Source organism: Coloeus monedula, assembly GCF_965178545.1.
Source record: "Coloeus monedula genome assembly, chromosome: 5".
NCBI lineage: Eukaryota > Metazoa > Chordata > Aves > Passeriformes > Corvidae > Coloeus > Coloeus monedula.
In genome coordinates, this window is record NC_138785.1 from 1,222,771 (window position 1) to 1,249,063 (window position 26,293).

At 49.0% G+C, this 26,293-nt stretch overlaps 1 protein-coding gene across 3 annotated transcripts in view; it reads left to right on the top strand.

Annotated features, from left to right (window-relative positions):
* SEPTIN11 (septin 11) overlaps positions 1-26,293 on the top strand; it is a 46,532-nt gene that overhangs the window by 12,000 nt on the left and 8,239 nt on the right. For all 3 annotated transcript variants that reach the window (XM_082281808.1, XM_082281809.1, XM_082281807.1), the window contains exons 2-9: positions 11,394-11,508; positions 13,566-13,761; positions 14,773-14,959; positions 16,586-16,747; positions 18,386-18,482; positions 19,412-19,580; positions 22,813-22,945; positions 23,405-23,592. In XM_082281808.1, the coding sequence (XP_082137934.1) occupies positions 11,394-11,508; positions 13,566-13,761; positions 14,773-14,959; positions 16,586-16,747; positions 18,386-18,482; positions 19,412-19,580; positions 22,813-22,945; positions 23,405-23,592 (1,247 nt within the window). The remainder of the gene's footprint in view (positions 1-11,393; positions 11,509-13,565; positions 13,762-14,772; positions 14,960-16,585; positions 16,748-18,385; positions 18,483-19,411; positions 19,581-22,812; positions 22,946-23,404; positions 23,593-26,293) is intronic.

Genomic DNA, 26,293 nt, shown 5'->3' on the forward strand with positions numbered 1-26,293 from the left:
GTGTATAGGAAGATTGCTAGTACTTTCCTTTAGGAATTGTTGTTTTCTACGTGTACATGTTCAAATAATGGTGTTAATAAAACTTAGCAACAGCCAAAAGGAAAATATTTTTCCCTTGCCTATTTCCTTGTGCTGTACATTTAGACACTGTTCCCATTGTTGGGGTTTTTTGGTTTTGGTTGTTTTTTTTTTTTTTATTTGGGCTATGTATGTCCCTTTTTCTAGGGCAGAAAGGAAAATTGTTCACCAACAAAAGCTAAGCTTGTGGAAGCGTACCATTTGGCTGAAGGTTCAGGGGCTGGAAGCATCTGAACCTAGCGACATGAGGGGAAGTGTGGGAGTGGGACTTGGGGGTGTCCTTGGAGCCTCCAAAGCCCTTGCAGTGAGGAAGGAGGAAAAGGGTGACTGTACAGGCTTGTGCTTTAGTAACAGACATTGATGAAGGGGGAGGTTTTTCCATATGTAGCAATTTATGCCAGTTTTGCATCTGACTTTATTTGCATTATTAGGATTACACTAATAAATCTGCTCTAAACCTGCTTAAAATCCCTGGTGCTGTGCCACTGCCTCTTGCTGGGATCCAGCCCTGGGGTGGAAGCCGTGCTCACACAGCTCAGAGCCTGCTGCATCTGCTCAGCTGTGGTCTCACTGCCTTTACAATAAAATCCCACTTGCACCAATGACTTTTTTTATTTTCTTGCCCAGGAATTCCTGCCTCAGTAGTAGAAGTGTTTGGAAAAGAGGCCCCTGCAAAAGGGGCTTGTTGGACAAGCCTGATGTTGGGCGTCATTGCCTGTAATTGAGGGAAAGATCCTTACCCACTGCACGGGAGTGCCCGGGCTCCTCTCCTGTGGAAAAACCCTTTTCCTGTAGGGTGATGGTGCTGCCTGAGCTGTCTTTGGAGGCCACCATGGGCTTTGCATTTCCTTGCTGGGGTGTGTTTGCAGGGGAGGCTGAGGATGTGCTTTGGAAAGGACAGAGATGTTCAGCTGCCAGAGGGAGTTTGTCTGTGCTGTGTCAGAGACCTTGGTGGCCTGTGCTGTGAGGGGGACTTGTTCTGTCACGTCCTTCACGCTGTGTTACTTTGTCCCCAAAAGCTGGAATGCAAGGAAAGCTGTACCCCTTTTCGGGGATGGGGAGGAACAAGATAAACTCGAGAGCATAGGCGTGGGGCAGCGTGGGACTCTTGATGCTTCTGGGAGTTGGTTTAAATCTCTGGAATGAAAGGTTTATCTCTGCTACAACTCAAAAACTGGAGCTGTAAAGCTAATCCTTGGATTCCTTGTGAGTAGAGAGTTAATCCTTTCTTCTGGTGCTGTAAATGTTTATTTAGCCGTGCATTTATGGAGTTCAGGCGGTTTGGAGTGTATGTTGGGCAACTGCCGGTATCCTGTCCAGGGACTCTTTATGACTTGGAGCATCACCAGGATTGTAGTGGCCATCACACGCCTTTGTGGTCCTGCCCCTTAGCAAGTGATGGATACGGAGAGGACTGTGGGAACATTCCTGTCTGTGGTCTGCATGTGAGAAGTATGTTTTGTCTCGCACTCTCTGTTGGCTCCAGAAATGTGAAGTTTCTGTAGCAGTTATCAGTGCAGCAAAAACACAAGGAGGATAAAAAACCTGATGTAGGGTGGCCTTCTAGTCCCGTCTCCTCCTAACAATCCCGGTGTTATGGCTGTGCTGCAGACCTAGATCAGATGTCCTTTCCTCTGGAGGAACTCTGGCCAGTGAAGTTTTCTGCAAAGACAAAACATAGTCTTCCAAGGTAACCACAAAAATTTGGAATCAGTGAGGTGGAGGGAAGGAAGTAGTTCAGTTGAAATATAGAATTGCTCCTATTCATAAAAATTTTAGTATTGGCTTTCCCTGTTTAAGGCAGGAAAACCAGGATTTGCTGAGGGCAAGTGGGGAGCTTCATATGCTTTGAGTCAGTTGAGATCTCAAAGTCTATGGACTAGTATTTCCAAAACTGTCAGCCAAATAATTGAGTAAACCTTCACCCTTTCCTCTGTGTGCAGGTTCAGTCCAATTTAATTCCACTTTTGTTCTTGCTGAAGATGAAAAACTGTGTGCTAAGGCAAACAGTATTTGTAATTTTCAATATTTATTGATCGCTGACCTTTTCTTACTCGTGTTGAAGGACTTCTGTGGCACCCTGGAAGAGCTCTGTGTGCTATAAGGGGCTCTGTGTGTTCTGTTTCCCTTTTTGAAGCAGTTGTGAGGGCTGTGACTCAACATTCAGCACATTAGACCATGCCATGAACTCATTCAAAGCTGGTTCTCTTGCTTTGTTGTTTTCTGGTTACTTGGTTGGAATCACACTCGAGCGTACCCGTTGCTGGTGAGAGTGGTAACACTGGACTTGGCTAAACCCAAGCTGTTTTCTCTGGCCTTTTACTTAATAACCTTAGTGCTGTATATGCATGTGCACACTGCATATGAATTTAAGAAGAGCTGGTCTGAGCCAGCTCTTTCAATCCAGTTGAAACTGGATTGACACTTCCTTGGTAATGCTGGACCAGTAAAGTCTCCCTGGGGAATTCCTGTGTATCTAGCACTTGTTTGGACTCTAAAAGCCCTGGTAGGGATTTTTCAAGGAGCTAGGTGATTGGTTAGTTTGAAGTTAGGGCCCATTTTTACTCACTGCTGTGGCACCTGGGCATGCAATAAGCCATGTGTGTATATCCATCTGTGTTACCTCAGGATTTAGGTGTGAAGACAGCTACTGTGATAAATCTGGACTCTTTAGTCCAGAATCCAGAGAACTAATAAATAAATGATCTGAAGATCTGTGCTTTGATAGACACAGCTCTGGTGCCCTGCTTGGGAACTGGGTCTCTGCAGACCCCGGCAGTGTGTCTGTGTGCCGGGCAGCCACAGTGTCTCCCATCTGCCTCTGAGCAAGCCAGGGGACACAGTATTACTTGAATCCTGCTTGTGAGTCCCAGGGATAATTAATGATCCAGAGCATGATCTGGGGCACCTTCCAGTCCTGGAGCTTGTTGAATAGGAGCTGACAAAACGTGCCCTTGATGTGTGGCTGCAGCTTTTCAGGAAGGAACACATGGGGTTAGGGAACTGCGAGGCAGCCCTGCTGAGCTCTGCCTTCGCCACCTCAAGGAAAGCTGCTGCTTTTCGTGTCCTGGTGGCCCTTAATTTGAGTCAGGTATTGGAGCAGTGCTGCCTTGTTACAGCTTCGTAAGCAAGCCCTTTGGGCTGCTTTCCTTTCTCAAAATCTGTCTTTTGCTCTGGTTGTGTTCACAACCCTAGCTAGACTGGGGTTAGTGGAAGACTGGGGAAGGTTGGAGGAAAACCTGGCAATGGGGTCAGATATTCTGTTACCAGGTTTGTCTTAATTCTGCCTTTTTTTGCCTGCGGGCAGTGTCCCAGAGAGCTCCCTGCAAAAGGTCTCTCTGTGGGTATAACTGGAATCTTGCCAAGGTCATGTATCACCCTTGCCTCTGTGTCCGGTCCCATATCGGGCTGTGCCTCCAGCTTTTAACAAAGTATGGATCCAATGACTTAACAGCCCGTGGTGCAGCTGTTTCAAGGCTATTTTAAGTGCATGACAGCGAAATACAGAAGGAAATGACTGTTGGGTTTCTCGTCTCTCCTGCCTTGCTGGACTGTATCTGTGGTAGTGTGGGACTGTGCAGCCAGAAGGGCTGGAAAACGGCAAAGAACTGAAAGAGAGGAAAGTATTTCTATGGCCATATAGCAACACGCCTTCCTGCTGTCTCCCAGCTGGCTTCTGTCCTTCTGATCAGAGTTGTTTTTAACTCCTAAGGTGACTTGTTCTCAAGTCCTAACAGAGGCTGGACCTTCTCCGCTCCTCGCGGGTGTCAGCTCTCCTGGAGTCACAGCCTGACTCCGCTGTCGTGTCACTGTGCAGCGTTTCACTCAGGGCTCACGTGAAGGAGCCTCCAGCTCTCTCTGCTGTGCCTGGCTGAGGCGATGGCTGGGGATGCTCCAGGGGGTGGGTTTGCCTTTCCCTGTGTGTGGCAGGGAATCGCAATGAGCCATGCGCTGTCTTCTGAAGCAGGAGGAGTGGAGCGGGCTGGTGTGGGGAGCTGGCACTGAGCAGCAGCTCCCATTTTATCCCCTCAGCCTCACACAGGCAGTCAGAGAGGCGGTTGCACGTCGTCCTCCTGTCAGGAGAGAGATTGGCCAGAGAAGCAGAGAGCATCTGGTTCTCATTGGGCTCTGCCTTTGGATGGTCTTCATTCTTGTTTGTCACATTATGTCTTTTTTTTCCCCCCCCTTCCTTCCTCTCTCCTTTTTTCTTTCTTTTCCCTTCAGTGAGTTTACAAGCCTTGCTGGAATGCACATATGGTCCTTATCATCCCTGAAGTCCAGCTTTTTTTTCTTTTGCTGGTTAGCAGTTTGTGACATCAGGGGCTGTTAGAAGCATTAGTCACTTTTACTCCAAATAGAAAGGTCCGTGGTTTTTGGAAACCTATGGAGGAAAATGTCTTTCATGTCAGTTCTTGGCATACATGGAACCGTGAGTGCTCTGAGCTTGTGCTGACCTTTAGCCAAACATTTTGCCTGAAGACAAATGCTCGTCCCCACTCTCTGCAGCCACTCCTGAACTGTCAGATTTTGCTGACTTCCCTCTTTCCAGAAGAATGCAACTGTATCCTTTTTCCTCCATGCTCCTGCCGAGTTCCTGCAGCTTGCCAATGTAAGCAGTTCCCCTCACTTCCCCGCCAGCGTGCCCCGGAGGCGCGGGAACAGCGGCGGCTTGATGGACTGCAGGCAGCGTGTCCTTGCCGTGTGGCAGGGGCTAACACTCGCAGTTGCAGGCACTGGGAACCAGGATATTTGATGCTGCGTGTCCGGGAGGTGGGCCGTGTGCTTCCCGTCCCCTGTGGCATCCGTGCTGGGGGAGCTGGGATTGGGGCACGTTGGCTTGTCCTCTGGCAGGCTCAGTGTCTGTGGGCTGCACCCGAGCAGGGGCCAGCTTGTGATGCCTGCTTGCTGTTCCATGTGTCATCCTGCCCTTCACTTAGGGAGCCAGCCCTGGAGAGAGCATCACTCCTGTGTGTTACTGCCTGTGCCAGTGGAAGTTGTGTCCAGCATCACCAAGTGTCTGGTGGTCTCCTGGGGGGAGCCCATTGCTTGGTCTCACTGGTAGCCTCCCTTGGCTGATGATTCCCCAGATCCATGAGATTTTATCTGTAGAGCAGTATTTTCTGCGAGGGGGAGCAGCACAAGTCCTGCACTTGCCCTTCCCCATCTGCTGTTGCCCAGTGCTTTGTTGGTCAAGTTGCTTCCAGCCTTCCTCCCACAGAATAACCTTTCCTGCTGCACTGATTCTTGCGGATTAAAAGCAAAATCCAGCACATTCAGGGAGAGCCTTTTTGTGTTGCCTGTGTCCTCGCTGTTGTATGAGCAAGGGAGCCAGCTGTGGCATAAGTCTGCTGACAGTGTTCACTTTTACTGGGAGTAGAGACCTGGCTCCTTGCTATTGTTGTAGACGTTGCTGGAGGGCTGGGGCAGGGGACTGGTGAGGAGCTGTGTGTCCCTAAGCAGCTGCAGCTGGTGCCAGCTTTTGTCCAGGAAGATCAAGATGGTTTCCTGCAGTCCATCCCTCAGGGACAATAGCTGCAGCAGTGAGTCACTGGTGGGTTGGTGGCAGGGAGGGAGGCACAAATCTTCATGGTTTGATTGACACGTTAATGTACAGAATGAGAACATGCCTTCCACAGGGGTCTGCTCTCCCTGTTGAGAGAAAAGGGGAAAAAAGAAAGGAGGGGGGAAGAAAAACAATGAAAGACCTCCCAGACTTGAGTAGCTTGTGCAGACATCTGTCCGAGCCTGCAGCCAGCCAGCAGCAGCATGGAGACAGGAACTCCCCCTCCTCTGCTGGTGACACTGATGGTTGTCTTACCCTGAAACAGCAACCGAGACATCCTTCCTCTCTTTATGAACTGATTAAGTGATTGATTGCTATCAGCCCTTTTCTTCTGGCATCCCTGCATGCCAAGGTGGGGAAGGGAGTTGTTCTTGTTTTCCTTGTTCTTCCCATACTATTCATTAATTCGTTTGTCCAGCAGCTCAGGGTTTGACCATCCCTTAACCCTGCATAGGGAAGGGGAGCGGAATTACGGGTGCTGGTTCAAGGAACAGAGAGCTTGGCTCTGGCATAGACACTGGGAATACTTGGTGCCCTGCTGGCAGGGCCACCAGCTCTCGGGTTTAACTCTGGGAGGGGGATAGATCTGTCTCTTGCTGACTGCTTTTTGCTTCTGTGCTCCCTGCTCTTGCCTGAGCTGCTTTTTTATCTGAGCAGACTAAACTATCCCTGAGGTCCCTGGCTTTGGATGCAGCATCTAAGATGATGTGACCTAGTAATGGGTCAAAAATGTTGCTGGTCTGAGCTGCTGACAACAGTAAAAGCTTTTAGAATTTCTTAAAGGTGCCTTCTTAGTTGTGTGGCCTCAAATAACTAAGCGCTTGCTTCATATTTGGGGTTGAGCTCAATATTTTGCATACCAGCCCTTTTCCCTTCTTGAATTTGAGGCTCGTTTTTGTTTTCTTTAACTCTTGGGAGGCCGTGTGAAGCTGACCCCCAGCTGCCAGCAGCAGTGGGCCAGGAGGGGCCCAAGGGGAATGTTTTGCCAGCAGTCTTAAAGCAAAAGGGGCTCAGCCAGGAGCTTGCTTGGATTGGGGAATAGCCGCCATCATGGTTTCCACCCTGGGCAAGGAGAGCAGACTGGAGACTGGGGCAATGAATGGAGGTGTCCTTGTGGAAGTCTCCTTGGCCTTTTGGGAGTGGGGCTTTTTTCCTGCCTGGGAGAGGAGTAACTTTGCTTTATCTCCAATCAGCTGCCAGATACTTTTGGAAGCATAAGGACACAGCTGTGCTTTGTGCTGCCTCTGGAGGAGTGACACGGGACCCACCTTTATCTCCAGCTCCCCATCCATACACAGACTTACTGTTCCTGACTACAACAAGGAGAGTAGCTTTCCCTTTATTCCTGCTGGCTCTGCCAAGCCATTGTGGCTTGGGAGGAATGAGCTGACTCTCCTTGCACGTGCCTCATCAGCTGAATTGTTTTATATAGCTTCACTGATTCCCGTCCAGGCAAAACCCACTGTTTGCCACAGAGCATCCATTACAGCATTGCTTGACCTATGAAACCATTGCCACCAATGTGTGAAGAAAAACAGATCTAAAGGAGCCTTGACAGGGTTCTGAGACTGCAAACCGCTTCTTGTCTTTTGGAAGGCATTTTTTCCACCCTTAAAATGAGGAGCACTGGAACGTGGGTTCCTGACAATCAATCTCTTTATCGTGATGGTAGGTAGTAGATGCTGTGCCTCTGGGGGCCTGTGTCTGCTTCACTTACCCCTTCCCTTCCCCTGCTGCAGTTAAAACCAGCAGCTGTGATAACAGCAGCTCAAAGATTGTTGTTGATCCAAGAAATATTGACTGTGGGATGCCTTGCAGGGCTCTCTGCAAAGAGAAGTCAAGTGGTCAGCATCTTTCCCAAGAAACAAGCATTTATTTGTTCATGTTACTCCGTAGTTTTTGTAGGGGTTAGCACTTAGCTTTGGACATTCAGAATCACTTCCTGCCCATGGATGGTATGGGAAGAGGGAGGGAAGCGATGCCCTGTAATGCGGGGTTCAGTAAAGGAGATATGACTGTCTTCAGGAAGAATTTAAAAATACAGGCTGCTTTTGGGATGTCTTAAGCTCTCTGACATGTGAGAACACCCAGGCACCCAAGTCTAGCAGCACATCTGGTGCAAACTGGCTGATCTCTCCAGGAGTCTGTGGAGCTGCAGTTTTACACATGCTGATCTTGTCCATGGATCCTGAAGGTGGGAACAAGGAGACGTGCTTGCCAACCAGTTACTCCTTTAGTGTGCTTGTAAGAGGTCAGTACTTCAGACACTGCCACTTGTCTGTGGTTACCAAGGCATGTCCTAGCACTGTGTTTCTGTGAGTGACTCCTGAGAAGTTGTTTTAGTCCAGCAGGATGTTTCGGTGTGGTGCTGGGGAAAGGGAGGAGTTGTGCTGAGCTCTGTTCATCTTCTGAGGGAAAATGAGGGATGTGCTTGGGAAGAAGGCAATGAGGCAGGGTGATGAGATGCCTTTCCACTTGGGCTGAAGCGCCTGAGCAGCACTGCTGACTTCCTCTGGAAGAGGAGCCATGTGGCAAGATTAATAAATCAATGCTTGTAGCATTCCCGGGGCTTGCTGGTGCACACAGGGGCTCTGGGGTGGAGCAGGAGCCATGTCAGCCTTTGACTGCTCTTCAGCTGGAGGTGCCCAGTTCTCAGTGGGATGACTCAGTTGGGATCAAACCCAGCCCACTGACTATGCTCAGGAGCTTGTCGTGGCAATTCCCAGCTGGAGGGCCATCTGACTTAGCGTCCCCTTGTTGTTACAATACTTCTGTTCTGCCAGACCTAAAGCGTGAATCACTTGCCTGCTCAGCTACTGATACCCTGAGCAATCAGGCTGGTTGCTATCCAGCAGAGGCTTCCTTTCCTTGTGGATAAGCTATCCCCCTGAAGAGGTGAAAGCGAGAGCAGAGGCCAGTGGTAAGCGGTTATGCAGTGTGTGCACCTCCTTCCTCTGGAGAGAAGCAGCCTGCAGCTCCCGCAGAAATGTGTCAGCTTCCCAAGGCCATCTGCATGCTGCAGAACTGGCTCTGTTTGTGTGGGGAGGAGAGATTTAGAAATCAACTTCCTCTGGCCCTCCTGCCTCCTCCAAAACGTGTATCTGTGATTCTTGTGCGGAACTGCACCTATTTTCTGTGTCTGCTCTACTCAGGGAGATGCGCTGCATCCTGGGAACACTGGGGGAGGTGGATGCTTGGGTCTGTGTTTCATCTCTGCCTGTGCCTCAGGCCTCTGATCTTTTCATGAGTGTTTTGATGTTTTGAGCAGATATCAGGCTGCTCTTGTCTCCTGTTGCACAGCACAGCCTGTGAAAAATACTTGGCATTGCGAAATGCAGAGATAGTTTTTGTTTATTCCACTGTTGATGTTTGCCACTTGCAGGAAAAAAAAAAGCAAGGGGAGGGAAATAAACCAGAGAAGGTCTGCAGCAAAAATAACTGACACAGATGCAAGAGATGAGTCTTAACTCCTGTTCCTGCTGAGCAACTGATGATGAGGCAGTACTTGCTTTCCCAAAATATATCAGGGAAAGAGATACTGGTGCTGTGCTGAGAGATGTTCAACACCCACCAGTTTGCGTGAAGCCTGTGAGTCATGGGCACTTACTGCTTTCTGGGATCTGCTCCGAGCTCCCTTCACTTGATCATAAACCCAAGCCCACCATGTTTTAAAAAGTACTAATGTTACAAATATTTCATTTTACCTGTTCACATCATTCGTCAATCCCAGGGCCTTTTCCAGGGAAATCCCTGTTGTGGGTGAATGACGTAATGGTTTTTCTGTGTGGTTTTTCTTTACCCAGCCTGAGTGAAGGAGGTGGCATCTCTTAATCATCTTAAGCTTCTGTGGTGTGGTGCTGGTGAGTAGCTGCCAGTACACAGAGGGATGGAGGCTGGTAAATTGGCACTTACCTACGGACAAGCCTGGTTTAGATCCTAAGAGAGGACTCGGGTATCTAGCACAGGTGCCAGGCTCTGTGTGTCAGCATGGCAGAAAGGAGCCCTTTGCCCAAACTCCTGGCACAGACTGAGACATTTTCGCTTAGAGATGTTGCTTTTCTCAAGGAATTTTTGTATTTCTTCTAGGTCTGAGTCTATTTGCATCAGCACTCAGCCCAGATGTAACTTATTTCTCCCTGCAATTGGTGACTGGTCCGTTATGTTTTGAGGAGGGAAGTGGAGCTGCTCAGCAGTTGTGTAGAGAGTGGGGAGTCCTCCTCTGCTTCTGATTCTCACTTGAAGTACAAAAGAGTTGTCCATGTCTGCTCAAAAGCCCACTGATGCTGTGGAAAGAAATTGGTGCTTCCAGCACCTTTAAGTCAGGCTGAGACTGCCCACAACTGTAATTTATTGTGGCCTTGGTGGAGTGACTCCATTGGAAGTGTTTGGGTTTGGAGAAAGGTTAGTGTCTTCCAAGTTAAGGACAGCAAACTTCAGGAGAACAATGTTGTGAAATAACAGCTGAGCTGCTCTAGGTCTACCAAGTTTGTGGGGTTTTTTTGTTTGCTTGTTTTACTGTGCTCGGGACCTTGGCATAACTGTGACTTGGGAAGAGGTGACTGGGCCAGCTTGTTTTTCCGAGCTTCTCTGTGGATTCCCATACAGCTGCTCTGGGGAAGTCCCGAATACAATCCGGGAGTTGTTTCAAACCTCCTTTCTGCAAGGTCTGTGCCCTCCACAGAACAGCTTTGGGGTGTTGGATGTTGTCAGCTGAAGCCCCCGAGGAGGGGAGCGGGTCACGAGGGGTGATTGGCACCTCTGGGCGGCCTGGCCTGGCTGCTTCTCCTGCTGAGGACATGCAGAGGCAGCACCAGGGGCTTTGTAGGTCACACAGGAAATACTGGGAATGGTGCCCTGCTTCCTCACCTCGTGTCAGATGAGGTTACTTGTAAACCAAGGTGTGGCAGAGCAGCATGCTCGTTTTATTCCCTTCCTGTCAAAGCCTGGAAAAGCTGCAAAGAGTTTCAGCTGGCTCTAGAGGCACTGTTGCTATCTGAGCTGTGTCCTGCTGTGGCCATGCCGAAGGGTTGCAGGAAAAGGGCAAGAGTGTTGGCATTTCCCTTGTAGTCCTGGGAGGATAGAGAAAGTCTGAGAGCTGCTCCTTCCCCGTGGCATATGGAGCCAAGGAGAGCCCCACCTTGTCTCTCTGCTCACCTACACAGGTGTCTCGTCAGGCATAGCTTTTGGGGTTGCACGCAGGGCCATATCACAACCTCGGTCACTCCTCAGTGTGCTTCTTGAGAGAGCCAGGCACACTGGGAAGTTTGGGGAATTTCCCATGCTGCTGGGGAAGTTCTGAAGTGTTTCTGCTATGTAGCTGTGCAGTGGACACGGAGGAGGCAGCCTCAGCTGCTTCAGCAACTAAACAGGAACTGGTCAGCTCACAGCTCTGTGTTCCACTCTTTGCCAGGCGTCTGCCTAAATAATCTTAGGATAACCCTAGGGATATGGGATTCCGGGGCCTCAGAAACAGTGTTTGGGTGTTGCAAATTGGAGAATCATGATCTATTGGTGACAGGCATGGAGAACCAGTGTGGTGGTGTTTGCCTGCCTTGGAGTTGTGGATGTTTTAGCTCCTGAGCCCCCAAGCAGAGATGGGTAGAAGGAAAAGGAGGGTGCATTTGGGACAAAACCCCAAGACACAGGTCCTGTGTCCCAAAGGCCTCTGTGTCCTTAACACGGTTCTGACAGGACTTCTTCCCTGACAGGGGTGTTGCAATCCTGTTAAATGCTTTTCTTCTGGGTCTTACAGAACGATGACCTCAGGAACCTGTCCCTGTCTGGCCACGTGGGCTTCGACAGCCTCCCGGACCAGCTGGTCAACAAGTCAACGTCGCAGGGCTTCTGCTTCAACATCCTCTGCGTGGGTAGGTCACCCTGCTGGGCCCTCAGGGGGCACGGCCCCACACTGACACCTTCTCCCTCTGCCCAGGGCAGGGCTGAGCCACTGCGGACCATACTGGCAGGGAAATGAGAGTTGTCTTCCCAGAGTTGCTCCACAGTGAAATCTGGTGTTCCTCTTTCCCCTTTCTCTACCCTGTCCCCCGAGTCAAAGCACGGAAATTTCTAGCTGTTAAAATCTATCCCTTTGATCATTCAGTGGTTCTGCTTTCCCCAAAGGCTGCCCTTAAGGAAACCGAGTGAACTTGGGAACTAAACGTATTTTTAAAAGGATGTTAACTTAAATCTGCTTTTCGCTAGGTTGGGTGTGGAGGCTGTTTCTCACCACATTGCATTCCTTCCCTTCCAGGGTTTGCCTGTCTCCTTACATTCTTAGTTTCTCCACTTGGAAACGATGCCGTTTTTAGTCTCTAAATGATGTGCTGGAGAACAAAGCCTGTCACCTGTCCTCTGTTGTATTTAATCTGCAAGTTGGTTTTATAGCCTGAGTTACTTTTCCCACATTGTTCAGAGGGTGAAATATGAGGAGGCAACATCTTCTCTTGGCTGTATGGAGTTAGCTGCTGTCTTGGTACTCTGTGGATACTCCACAGTTGGAAATCCATTGCTCAGCCCCAGGGAGCTATGAGCCAAGCCAGCTTTGGCTTGTCAGTGAACCCAGAATCTGGTTCTGTAAATGGACAAAACTGCTGGGTTTTTCTCTTAGCTTGGCAGTGCCGGCAGCGAACATCATCTTTCCATTCATTGTTCATTTAAGCCTCCAAGAGGGAAGTATTGTCCCTTCTAATTAGTTACATTAATTAGCTGGAAAAACCCCACAACCTTCTGACTGTGATTTTTCTACAGCAAATTGAGAATTTCTGTGAGCTGCCTGAAAAGAAATCTGGCAAACGCGACTCCTCTCTGTAGCTTTGCGTGTGAAAGGAGGAGATAAGAGAACAGTTGCACTTCTGCACACTCAAGCTCCCAACCCTCACGTGACTCTCATAGCAGCATGAAACCATTTCAATCCAGCAGGGAACAGCCTGATTAGCAGGCAGCTCTTTGATCAAAATGGCATCAATTAATTGCCTTTCTCTCTTGCAGTAAATATGCCTTTCTTAGCTTGACTTAATATGTCTCCATTAGCAATTTGATCCACCTCTTTTTCTCTTCTGAAGTGTGCCTGTCCACCAATTTTCACCCCATATTAAAGTTTCACACAAACTGCTGCAATTGGCCAAGGAAGAGAAATCTCACGTGTGAAAAGAATTATTATTTAAAATTGTTATTTGTAAGAGGACACGATTAACTTCGGTGTTGTAATGTGAGACTTGTCACTGGCATGTGAAATGCTGCAGAGCCTATCTGGCACAGAACGCAGCAGTTCACATCAGGAGCTCCCTAAATTTCACAGCTTCAGCCATGGGCAGTCTGTGCCATCAGTTTAGGACTTGGCTTTCCACGTGAGTTGCCTCAGCCCACCCCTGCTCACAGCATGGGTAGCAATAGCTGTTTGAGAGTATAATGGCTAAACAAACACTTTTGACTGAAAAACGGGATTTAGGCTAATGCTTTCATCCATGTTACTAATTGCACTGGGGATTAGTGAAACTGTAATAGTTTAAAGAGTTGGTATTTAAGCAGTGTGCTTGCTTGTTTTTTTTAAGAATTTATGTATTTCTCTGTCTCAGATTTTTATTGTCTTAAGTTGCGCTATGGGTTTTGGATGATCTTCTTGAAACAACAAAACTGCCTTAAAAAGGCTGAAACAAAATAAAATCAGGGAATCAGACATGGAGTTAAGAGAATTTACAACTTGCTTCCATAAAGAAAGTTCCTGGATCAGTCCTGGGGCACTGGTAAAGATGGGGACTGTCTCCAAAGACATCTGTTCCCGCAGGGATTGTCTTGCTTAGCAGTGTGCCTGTAGCCTAATTCCACTGCTGCCCAAGTGGAATAACTCCTTAACCTGGTGAAGGTGCCAGAGAAAGAGGGTAAGGGAGAGCAGTGGCACCATCCTGATGCTTCTCTGTCTGCTCAGGTGAAACTGGCATCGGCAAGTCGACGCTGATGGACACTCTGTTCAACACTAAGTTCGAGAGTGAGCCCGCCACGCACAACGAGCCCGGCGTGAGGTTGAAAGCCAGGAGTTACGAGCTCCAGGAGAGCAACGTCCGCCTGAAGCTGACCATTGTGGACACAGTGGGGTTTGGTGATCAGATCAACAAGGATGACAGGTAAACCCAGCTCTGCCTGGAGGGGAATCCTGGCACTGATGCCCTCCGAGCTCACCAGGGCCTCACTCTGCACAGCAGGTCCCTCGCTGTTCTGGGGGTGTTTCCCAGTTCCCCAAGCAATGCTGCTCCAGCCTAACCCTGTGGGGGGAAGGGCAGGCCCAGGGCAGGAGGGCTTTGGGAGAGCTTTCATTCTCCTGGTGTGTCCTGGCACGTATGGCTGTGGTGGGTGGGATTTGCTCTGTGCTCCAGTTTGGGGCTTCTGAGTCCTCCTTTGCTCCACTTTTTTTATGGTTTTGTCTAGTATTTCTCCCAATGTGACACCTTACTGCTTTCTTTGCATATGTCTCTGAGGTTTTCGGGGTCTCATGGTCAGAGACAGAATTTCCATAAGCCAGGAAACCAGAGCCACAGTCGTTTTACAGACCCACCTAGTGATATCCATGAAGCTGCCCTTGATGGAACATGAAACAGTTTTCTTTCCAGAAGCACAAGCAGTTAATCAGATCAGGGCATGTTACACTGAACAAGCATGTTTTTCTCCAGCAAAATGGTTCCACCAAAGCCCACAAAAGGTGCACTCGTCTTCTGAGCTTTGCTCACAGGCTTCCATTCCTGAGAAGTCCTTCTTATGTTGTGACTCTCCCTTCCCTCTTTTAAGATGATGAGATTTTGGACAAGCTAGGGGGTAGGTCATGATTTCATGTTAGATGATTTTCAGGGAGATTAGCAGAGCAGCAGCTCAGACTTTAGTTGGAGAGACTGCCAAATATGTTGTTTTTCAGGGTAGCAGTCTTGTGTTGTTTCCATGCACCTAAAATCCAGGGCTGTCGTGTCTGTTATGCTTTGCCTGTGCACCAAGTGTAAACACATCCTTGTGAAGGAGAGACTCTGGGTTGGTGGGACAGGTCCTGTACCATACAGAGCACCCCTGAAGCTTCCTGAGTGTCCATCAGTATCCCGTGCGGTCCCAGCAGCCAACTGCCCGGTTTTCTCTGTGCCTTCTCTGTCCAGCTACAAGCCCATAGTAGAATACATCGACGCACAGTTTGAGGCCTACCTGCAGGAAGAGCTGAAGATCAAGCGATCCCTGTTCAACTACCACGACACGCGGATCCACGCCTGCCTGTACTTCATCGCTCCCACCGGACACTCGCTCAAGTCCCTGGACTTGGTCACCATGAAGAAGCTCGACAGTAAGGTACTTGCCTGTGTCACCCTGTAGTGCTTTCATTGTCTTGCCATCTGCTCAGGAAAATAATGTCTGGGTTTAGTAGTGGAGAATTGCAGGCAAAAAGTGTGAGCAGTGTACCTCGGGGAGCTGCTGCAATGGGTCATTATTCTGCTACACATGTGCAGAGATTTATTGAGAGTTTGGACTCCTGCTCTTTCCCAGTTCTACCTCGGGTAGGGAACTTGGCCACGTGCTCCCCAGCTAATCTTTAAAGTCAATAAAGACAGTTCAGGTTGTCTTTCTGATCAGTGAGAAACAAATGGAAGTGCTGTGTCTGCTTGCTCTGACCACATCCAGCTAGACAAAAACAGTGATTTGATCTGCTGTGGCAAATGTAGTGGTGTTCTAGCTGTAATGTCATAAACAAGAATCTGAATAAATATGTTACTTGGCATCTGCTTTTCCAGGTACCCTCGTGGGCTTGGTTTAAACCATGGTTTAAAGGAGATTTCACCTCTTCTAGGAAAAATAACTGAGGTACAAATGTAGAGCCTGAGTAGCTAAACTGAGCCTTCTCTGTGCTCCTTTCCATCATGATTAAGCAATTTAAATCAGTCCACTGTGCACGTTTGGCTCATTGGATCCTGATTCTGCAGGACATCAGTGATGACAGTGGCTCTTTGTTTCCTAGAGAGACCAATCGATTGGGGTTTGTGTGGTGATGGAGAAAGGTTTCTTGCCCTCTTCAACTGAAAATAAGGTTATGGAGATTTATCTCGAGTGAGCTAATTGACATTCCTGTTCTATCTTCTGGCCAAGGGGGATTTAATAACTCCAAACAGAATTAAGTGATGTAATAGAAGAGGATTTTCAAGTACTGTAGTAGAAATCCCTCCATATAGGTCAATATCACTGTTATCCTCAGTACGATTTCTGTCTGCTCTTGCAGGGAAAAGCAGATCCTGCAAGATCAAAAGCAGAAACTGTCCCTCTGGAGGGAGGAGGAAGGAAAAGAAGGCAGGATCTTTATCCTTGCCAACAGCCTGTCTAGGAAGACAGTCAGTAATTCATCTTTTGTCTCAGAGCTGTGCAGGGAGGAGTGAACCTTGGTCCTGCAGTGCAGCGGTGTCTGGGGGCACACAGGTGGGGGAAGCGTGCCTGTGCTACTGCCAGCCCGTCCTGTGTGTCCCGTGGCTGGGTAAGGACCATCTGCTTCCACCTCCCATGGGGTGACAGCAGCTCTGCTGCCCCTCCAGTGTCTCTGGTGACACCACCCGAGCCAGGGCCCGTGACAGGCTGGTGTCTGATCCAGCCTGCTGCGGCGCATGGGGATGTGCAGACATGGTCATTTCCTTTCTTATTTTTTGGAGCAGCTCGTAATAATATATGACAGCATTTCCTGTCCAGCCAATTTGGATGAGGAGGGGAATATGACAGGACAGGAAGTAGCATGTTGCCAAATTGCATTTGACTTCTTTCTAAGGCCATCATCACTGCTGCCTGGAAATCCTGTCGGAGGTGGTGCTGCTGGCAGCAGCAGCCCTGGGGAAGTTCATCTGCTGGGAGTGCTGGCTGGTGGCACTTCAGGGCTGTCGCTGCATGTCCTGCTTTGTCCTCTCCTGGTGACACAACCTGTGCTGTCCTGTCTTGCAGGTGAACATCATCCCCATCATTGCCAAGGCTGACACCATTGCGAAAAACGAGTTGCACAAGTTCAAGAGTAAAATCATGAGCGAGCTGGTCAGCAACGGCGTCCAGATCTACCAGTTCCCGACTGACGAGGAGACGGTGGCCGAGATCAATGCCACCATGAGTGTATGTTGTCTGAGGGGATTGCTGCCCTTGCTTTTCCTGAGCCTGTCCCTGATGGCCGTGCCGTGTCTTACTTGGCTTTAAAACTGCAATCTGAGCACAGACATCAGCCTGGCCAGAAGGTTTTGGGGGCTAGAGATACCTGCTCTGATAGGTTTCATTGTGTGACAAATACTTCTCCCCTGCTGCAGTTTTCATATCCTTCCCCTGTTGTAGTATTCCCATGTCGGGAAAGGAAGAGGGTGGGAGGCAGGGCCCTGATGCGGTCAGGGCAGAGCGCTGAGGTTTGGCTTTCCTGTCCCAAACGACCACTTGTTGGTTAGTGGGGGTGATTCACTGCCGCCTTTGTTTCGGTTTCCGGTGGGAGCGGGGCACCGGCACTGATGTTCCAGCTCTCCGCAGGGCCCGTGGCCATCAGCAGCTCTGGCTTTCACCTCCTCTGCTTCCTCTAGCAGCAGGGTGGGATTTGAGGGCACTCAGGGCTAGACTAGACTAAACGTTTTAGTGGGGGTTACCAAGGGAAGCAGCTGTTTGCCATGGGCCTGACTCAGGGTGCAAAGGGAAGAACGTGAGCTCAGGATTGCTGGCAGTGATGTGTTGACTGGCCCCAAGAGGGTGTGCCAGTCCTAAAGCAAGTGCACTCAGATTAAGCTGTTTCCTTGCTGCTTGAAGGCTGTTGTGAGTTTTCCTGCTCAACAGCTTGTAGATGGGCAATTAGCTCACCCAGCTGGATGTTAGACCCTCTCCAAAGCTCCCTATTGCCTCTCTTCCCTGTCTGTGTTGTTCTGAGAAGCTGGCAGACAGAAGGCATGTGGCTCTACCAGGGTGCATTGTGTTCAGTGTTCTGCCTTTCTCAGGTGCAGTCTGGCTGCTGGGAAGCCCCTTTGCCAGATAATCCCATCTCCTCTGCCCTGACATCTTCCCCTCCCACCCAGCCTGTGACCACAGCTTGGCTGACACAGCTCCCGCTCCCAGAGTTTGCACCCAGCCCCTTTGGATGCTCTTAAGGCAGGGAGAGTTCCACGGGGCTGGGCTGGCAGCTGAGGCAAGCTCCCTCCTGGCAGCAGCCACACTTCTGGGAGTAGATCCCAGATTGTTGCCACCACAGCCACAGAGAGACCTGGACAGGGCAGAGCTCCATGACTCAGATGACTCAGATGTGTCAGCCCAGGGCTGGGTCAGCTCCGCTCTTCCCCTTGCTCACAGCTTTGCCCTTCTTAAGAGGAAGCATTAGCAGTTCTTTGTAGCAGCAAAATCCCCCTGAATTTTTTAGCCTACCTTCCTAGAGAGGATGTACTTCATTTTCTTTTTTATTGTTTCACGGTTCTTTTTTCTCAGTGTTCACATTCAGTTCCAGTTTGCAAGACTTGCTCTGTGCTTAAGACAGTAGTGCTTTGTAATTAAATGGAAAATATGTACATATCCTGTATTTTTAGGACTTCAGAATTTTGGGCTCTAAGTCTGATTGGGTTTCTCATCCAGATTGTCCTGTTGCTCTTCCCAAAGCACCAGACGAATTGCAAAGGCATTTAAACAACTTAAATCTAGCAGAGCTGCCACAGTAAACAGCTTTCTTGGGAAACAATCCCTGGCCAGACAGCAAAGGAAATCCCCGACCTCATTGTCCCTTTCCTTTTGTAGGTTCACCTTCCTTTTGCCGTGGTTGGCAGCACTGAAGAAGTGAAGATTGGCAATAAGATGGCAAAAGCCAGGCAGTACCCCTGGGGTGTCGTGCAGGGTACGTTACCAAAGGCACAAACAAGACCTTCTCATCCTGTCCCGTTCTGATCCAAGATACTTTGTTCTCTAGATGGCCCTTACCAAATTCTGGCTTGAGAAAGCACAGCTTAGATCTGAACACGGACATCTGGACACGGAGCCAAAAGCTCCTTCCTGCAGGAGGGCAGAGTTTGGCCTGGGCACTGTTTGCAGCCCAGGCTTTACTGAAGCTGGCAAAAATACGGAGCTGATCCTTGCTTTCCAGCCAGCACTGAGAAGTACAGGATTGAGATGGTGATGGTCTCCTGGTGGCTTCAGTTGTGTATCCCATTGGAGAATGGCCCAGGAAGCTGCAGGGGAGCACTCACAGTGCAATTCTGCAAAATTCCTGGCTTCTCAATAATACCAGCTGACCCTGAAGCAGCTTCAGAGACTTCAGCTGTAAACATCAGAGGATAATACTGGGAAAAACAGTTAGGAAAGAAGTTGGTGTGTTTGGGAAGTCTTGGACTCGACCTATATCCTGCTGGGTTCTTGCTGTTCCCAGAAAACTAGGACCAGATAGTTTGAGATTTAGTTTAGACTTTGCCTGTGTGAGCCCCTGAGTGCGAGGATTTCGGGTGGGTTTGTGTGGGAAGTGAAATCCTGTGTGCAAACGGATCATCACCTCGCTTGGGCAAAAATGGGTGGCGAGACGGGAGCTCTGTGACAGATGGGCAACACAGAGATCTTGCAAATCCAGTGCAGGTCTTGAACTCAAGCCCATGCTGGTGTGGGATGGCTTCAGCCCCAGTTCAGCAAGGCATTTTGGTGCAGGCTGACTTGGAGTTCTGCTTGTGTGCCTGAAGAACTCTGAGGCTTGCTACACTGGGGCCCAGATCCAGGGAAAGGGGGGGCCCAGCTCCTGGGTTTAGTGTTCTCTCTGTGGATATTCTGTTGTTTTTGCAGTTGAAAACGAAAACCACTGTGACTTTGTGAAGCTGCGGGAGATGCTGATCCGAGTGAACATGGAGGACTTGAGAGAGCAGACGCACACCCGGCACTACGAGCTGTACAGGCGCTGCAAGCTGGAAGAGATGGGATTCAAGGACACGGATCCGGACAGCAAGCCTTTCAGGTCGGGACATGCAACTCGGGCACCGCTGTGCTTTGCCACCAGCTTGCTCTGCTGCTGCTCGGGGCTGCCGGCAATTCCTGGGCAGGAAAAGTGCAGCCGTGTCCGTGTGAGAGGAAGGTGGCCCATGCACTGAGTTTCCAAAGGGGGCATCCTGGGGTAGATGTTCTTTTGACCCTCCTAGAGTTCTTCACAGCTGGTCCAAGGTGAGCTGTGAAGAGGGTGCCACGGTCTAATGCCTGAGGTTTGGCTGATTACTGAACACGTAGTTCATTCTCTCAGACAGCTTTATTGGTCTGAAGCCCAAGCCGTCAGCCAGGGACAACAGCTGTGTGGGAATTTGGGAAGGAGTGTTTGTTTTCTCCTTTCATTTCCTGTTTCCCATTCCTCCCCAACCTTTCCCCAGTAATTGCACCCCCTGCCTTACAGCAGCCCATGCTCTTCTCTACCCCCGGGGAAGGCAGTCAGAATTTCAGTGCACCGGTGGGGCTTTGCCCCTGAAACACATGTGCCTGTCAGGGGTTGGCTTTGGTTTGGGGTCTTATTTCTGACTTGCTGAGTTGATGCAGCTGCACTACTTCTGCAGCACAGAAACTCTGCTGGAATCAGTCAAGCCCAGTTCTGTTACTAAGCCCAAGTGTGAAGCTTTATTGGATTTCCTTTCTGGAGAGCAATGGCTTAAGATGGGCTCAGCCCTTCCTTTGGAGGAATCTGAGGAATTTCCATTGCTTCCTGTACACGAGGCCTCTTTTGACCAAGCTATAAGTAGAAAGGAAATGAAAATGTACAGAATTTCTCCATCTGGTACGTGCTAGTTCAGAGCAGTTCACTCTGGGTGCCTTTTCCCTCCAATAAACAAACAAAACCTATGATCCCAAGCTGTTTGGCCAAGGCTGATGTATATCTGAAATGAGGGAGACATTCTCTCTGAGCTCAGGGATCAAAAGGGTGGTTTTCACTGCATCCTGCCCCTGGGAGCCGCAGGAGCAGCTGCTCCTCAGCCAGCTTGCTTCAGCCCAGGAGGAGGGAGCCTTTGGCACAGCTCAGGGGGAGCAGGGCAGGAGGTCCCAGCAAACTGTTGGTGCTGTGTAGGGGCTTGTGTGAGGTCTGGAAAAGGGGGTCTGGTGATGTCTGAGACCCCCACCTTGCTTGGCCAGGCTGCAGGAGGTCAGGAGGGAGCACCAGGACCCTAACAGGCATCAGCTCCATGAAATAGGGTCCTCTGCACAGAGACCCTTCTGCTGTCCTGTGTCTGTTGTGGACTGGATTCTCTGCTGCTCTGGTTAAGCTTTTCAAAATAGTCGGTTTTCAAATAATATTATTTGCCAGGGCATCCTTCAGTGTGTGGGGGCGTGTTGGGAAATCAAGTTACTCTTGTAATTTAGGTTCATATGTTTGTGTACTTAAAAGCCAGTTCCCTTGTCATCTTTGCCTGTGAGAAGCTGCAGGGATCCCAGTTGGTTTGGACTGTTATTCCTTAGGGCTGTAATTGTTTTTTTCACATGCAGCCTGGGAGTTGCCGGGCCAGTTTCTCTGAGAACTTGGCTCCTCTGGAAGTCAGAGTCACTGCGGCAGAGAATTAAGCTTTGAACCTTGGACAATTCAACAGGAAGCCCCTACCCCTCTTACTCCTGCTGCCAGGCTTTTCTTGCTTGCCCATCACCCGGCATTGTGTTTTTGGAACTGAGCTTTGGAAGAAGTGGTTTGCAATCCAGGATCTGATCCGTGAGACTCTGCTGCTCCCTAGGACAGCGTGTCACTAACTGCAGATTCACTGTGCTCACTGAGCAGCAGAGGCTCACCTGCCCTCATACTTTGCCAGATGCTTCAGAAGGGCTTAGGAATTTCAGTTTCATTGTGCACAGTCAGAGGATTAAATCCAGGACTGAATTTCAGGGAGATTTTGTTTTGAGTCTCCTGAAGTCTGCTGTGAGAGCTCTGGTTCTGCATTTAGCTGAGAATCCGAAGATGGCTCTTGGCCTTCTCTCCCACGAAAGGGTTTTTGTCATTTTTAGAATCGGTATTTTTGCTTCCATGTGTAGGAAGCTGGTGTGGTCATGTGGAATGGTGTGATTTCTCCAGGGCGGCCAGTGCTGTGCCAGAACGGCTCTGGGCATCCTGTCTGGAGAGTATTTTAGGAAGTAACTGAAGTGCCCATTAATTAGCAGACTTGGGATAATCTGACAAGTTGTGTTCCCCAGGTCAATATTGCATCCCCTAAAAAAATCCCCAACCAACAAAAAAGCCACCAAAACCCCCAATACTGCCAGGAAAAGCAAAAGCTTGACTTTATTGGGATTAGGATGTCCCACTGGCCCAATGGTTAATGTGTTCCTTAGGCACATGGATGCAACGTGTCTGTGTGACTTCAGTGGAGTTTTCATTTAAAAAATGCATTTTCAGAATAGCCTCTTGGGGGAAATAGTTATCATTCCCACACTATCATTATGGCTAGGCTATCCAAATCCATTTAAGGAATAAAACAAAAGAGGAATGTGATGTCCAGAGTTCCTAAGAGGCTTTAAAAATCTCAGAGGTACGTGGACAACATATTTTATGTCTCAAATCTTTGCTGCCTATCTCAGTGCTGGGGAAATAAAGGAATGCCAAGGAGTAGTGGGGGAATGAAGGAATCCAGTAATGTGGTTATTTGGAGGAGAAAGGCTGCTGATCGCTTGGAAAGGCCAAAGGAGAAAGGGAGGATTCTCAGGGTGGCTTTATCTAAACCAAGTCCCTGATGTGAATCTATTAGCAATGAGTAGTGAAAATGAATTTTGCTCTGTGTCAGTGTCATGCTTGATGAACTACACAGAGGCAGATTTCACCCTGGGTCTGCTGTACAAATCTTGCACTTGGAATGAAGAGACTTGGGACAAACAAAGGGAGAAGGGAGGAGGTGTGACTCTGAGGAATCACAAGCCCTGTGGGCATCGGGGATTGCTGCAGGCACTTAGGTAGTGGCTGCTTCTTTTCGAGGACAGTCATCCTGCCTGCCGAGTGATGTACGGGATCCTGAGCAGGGGAGCTCGGCTTTTCCTTTTCCATTCGCCTCCCACTGCTGCCACCTAGCAAGCTGGGACGGGTTTCACAGAGGTGATCATGCCTCTGGTGTAGTCGGGGGGTCTCTAACCGTGTTTTGTGGCAAGACAACCTAAGTGCTAAGTACTCCGAAGGCTGGAAGCTCGTGACTGTGCTTGGAACACTGCTCTGACTGGGTTTTGTGTGTTTTTAACAGTCTCCAAGAGACTTATGAAGCTAAGAGGAATGAATTCCTGGGCGAACTCCAGAAGAAGGAGGACGAAATGAGGCAGATGTTTGTCATGCGAGTGAAGGAGAAGGAAGCAGAGTTAAAGGAAGCAGAGAAGGATGTGAGTATATTGGAACTCTGTGAGGGTTTGGGGCACGGCTGTTACAGGAAATGTCCTGTTAGGGCAGGAAGCTGTTCCTCAGGCCTCCTGGAGGAGCATGTGCTGCTGCAGAGGTGCAGAGCAGAGTACAGCCCTCAGTGCCCACATTTCCTTGCTTTGCACGAGCATGGTAAGAGTCCATTAGGTACAAACACTGAGGGGCGGAATGTGGGGCTGTGGAAGTGTCCAGAGACCTGTTGGATTCCGAGAGCAACAGAAATCGCCACTCTCTGTGTGCCAGCGAGTGTTAACTGCAGGGCTTTTCTCACTGGGTCAGGCAGGCTGGGGACAGGCTGATGGTGTGCAGTCACCACAGAGAGGCCTCGGGGCCAGCAGGAACACTTGGGGCATCGTTACCAGTAAATTGGGGTGAAGCATTCTTCTTTTCCCATCCAATTCTCACTGTCCCTGTCCTGGCAGCTTCATGAAAAGTTTGACCATCTAAAGAGGACTCACCAAGAAGAGAAGAAAAAGGTGGAAGACAAAAAGAAGGAACTTGAGGAAGAGCTGAACAACTTTCAAAAGAAGAAGGCAGCAGCTCAGCTATTACAGTCACAGGCTCAGCAGGCAGGTTCTCAACAAACCAAGAAAGACAAGGACAAGAAAAAGTAAGCGGATGTCACCCACATCCTTTGTAGGGTTTGTTACAAGTTTTGGGAGGTGGTTTTTTTCTGTCTTGCTGCATGTCTGTATTTGCTTTTCCCCATTACCAGACTGGAAACAGGCCTTTTCTCAGCCTGATCAAATAAAATATTTTTTTTCTAAAGGGTGGGCCAGGGACATGATCTTAATTTTTCTCTGGAAGAGTACCTTTAAGTTTTATGTTCAAGTCTGACTGGTGTGGGAGAGCAATTGGATGGTGGAGGGTTGATTTGTGATCTGTCCAGCATCTTCTGGAACTATGGGATGTTCTGGATTCAGATTTATCTGCCTGAGCCAGAATTATTAAGGGAGTTGCTACCCGTCCTTTCTTTCACTGGTAGTCTCCAGCTCCCATTCCTTAAGGTTATAGTTGTAAGTAGAAGTAAATTAGAAACCAAAACCACCATGTTCTTTTTACATGGGGAATGCTAGTGTCAAAAGTGATTACTTGGAAGCTTGCTTTAAAGACAAGAAGCTTTGGTTTTGTATTTTTTTAGGAAAACAAATGACTATGGTACCATAATTGCAGTTAAATGGCATTTGTGGTTGTGTCAAGCTGACATAAAAAGCTAAGAAACCCTTACCTTTTAGTCAAGATCATGGCACTGTTTTTTACTATCTGTCTTGGTTTGAAAGACAGGTGCTTGCTAAGGAAGGTAGGAATGGAAAATGGAATGGAAAATGTAACCCCCTTCCCTCCAAATTATTATAATTTTGAAATTAAGGGGCTTTTAGGCAATTATATGAGAAATAGGAATAACAGTTCTTTATTAGTATATATGTATATATAAAACAAAGCAATAATACAGAAACACTGGCTTAACCTGACAGAGTCAGGATACGACCTGACAGCCTGGCAGGCAGGGTGGTGGCTGCAGTCCTCTTGTCATCATCACTACTATCAGTCCTAGGTCGGTATCAGCATCTGGATTATTCTTTTTCTTAGAGGGCTTCACTCTGTCTTTCTGACAGGCATTTGTTCCTTTTGTTGGGTTCATCCTGACTGTCAGGTTTTTCCCCTTTATCCTGGCTTCACAGAAGCTGCATTTAGGCATCTATCCTTCCCCCACAGTCTGATTTAAAAGATGTCTGTAAAATCCACTGAGTTCCCTCTGTTTGGTCACATCCAGGTACGCCTTGAGAGCTGAGTCTCTTCTTTCTCTCTCCTCCTCCTGACCTCTTTCTTGCAGCTTCCTCTTATATGCTGAAGTCACAAAAGCCTCTTTGTGCGCAAACTCCCCTCCTTTCATTTCATGCTCTTTCTGAATTTTTCTTTCCATTTTTCTTTCTTGTTGCTTCTTTCTAATCTCGGCTGCTGTGAGGATCTTGTGGATGTATCTGGGCTTTTTGTCATCGTTTCCAGCTAACATTTTGGCACTGCTTGCTTTCTTCTGCTGCATTTCATCGTAAATACTGTCATAGTCATACGCCATAGCGCCTTCTTCTAAAGCCTTCTGAATCTCCAATTTAGTTTGTTTCATTGCTTGCTTTTCCAATGCTTCTCTCTGAAGACTTTCCCTGACAGCTGGCTCTTCGTCTGACTCATCTGCAAACACTGAGAACTTCTTTGAAACCAGATTTTTCTGTGACAACTTTTTGGGTATAATAAGCCCATATTGCTTGCCCAGCACCGCCATGTCTTGTCCTCTGGGAATCCAGTAGGTAATGCTGCTTGTGCTGTTCCAAACCCCAGATTATATCCAGGTGGGAATGCTTGGTTCTTCCCCCTGGGTGGAGCATCTCACAATGGGATGATGTAATTCTATGAGTTGTGCAGTGGATCCTTTACGGCCCATTAAACAGAGATAGTCCCCGGAGGGAATTATTGGGGATGAGTCATGGTAGGAGATAACGAGCACTGCCCCACCTGCTTTAACAGCTGGTGAAGATGATAATAGAATACATACTTTTGGTTACTTCTTATATTGTAACCTAGGACACTGTTTTGTATTCATATCCTAGGAGTGTAATCCTTTACCCTCCACTGGCTTTTTTCTAGTAAGAGGGTGCTCATGCAAGTCCTTTGTGGGTCACCTGTGCTAAGGGTGCTTAGTTGGTACCTGCCACTGGGAAAGCTGTCAAGCTGGGGATGCAGCAAATCTCAGTGGAAAACACTTGGTTAACCCACACACAGAAATGACGGTTCCATGCTGCTTTCACTGCCTGAGAGAGAAGGGGGATGTTCCTTAGAGTAACCCGGGTGATTAATGGCCAGCAGTCTCCCCTGGAAGAGCCAAGTGCCAGTAGGGATGTGGCTCAGACACTTGTCTCCTGTGCTAGCCCGGGAGCTCCAGCCTGGGCTGAGCTGTGTGGCAGCAGCTGTACTGCAGATGTCCTGGGGTTTTACAGCTTTTACCCTCGCTGTGTGGCCCCTGTCACTGCCGCTGGTTCGGTGCCCGACACTGGTCGCTTCTGCCCGGGGAAGGTGGGGAGGGCCTCGGGCTGGTTCCTCGGCTGATGTAAATTGATTTAGCTCCTATGGAGCCATGCTGCTCGATGCTGGCTGAGGATGTGGCCGTGGGCCCCCCCCGGAATCTATGGAGTGCCGTGTGCTGCATGCTGTGCTCGGGGAGAAATCCTTCCAGACCCGGCGTGTGCGCTGAGCACTGGAACCAGCAAGTGCCCAGGCATGCTGCAAAACCCTTCTGTCGACAGGCTGGAACACTT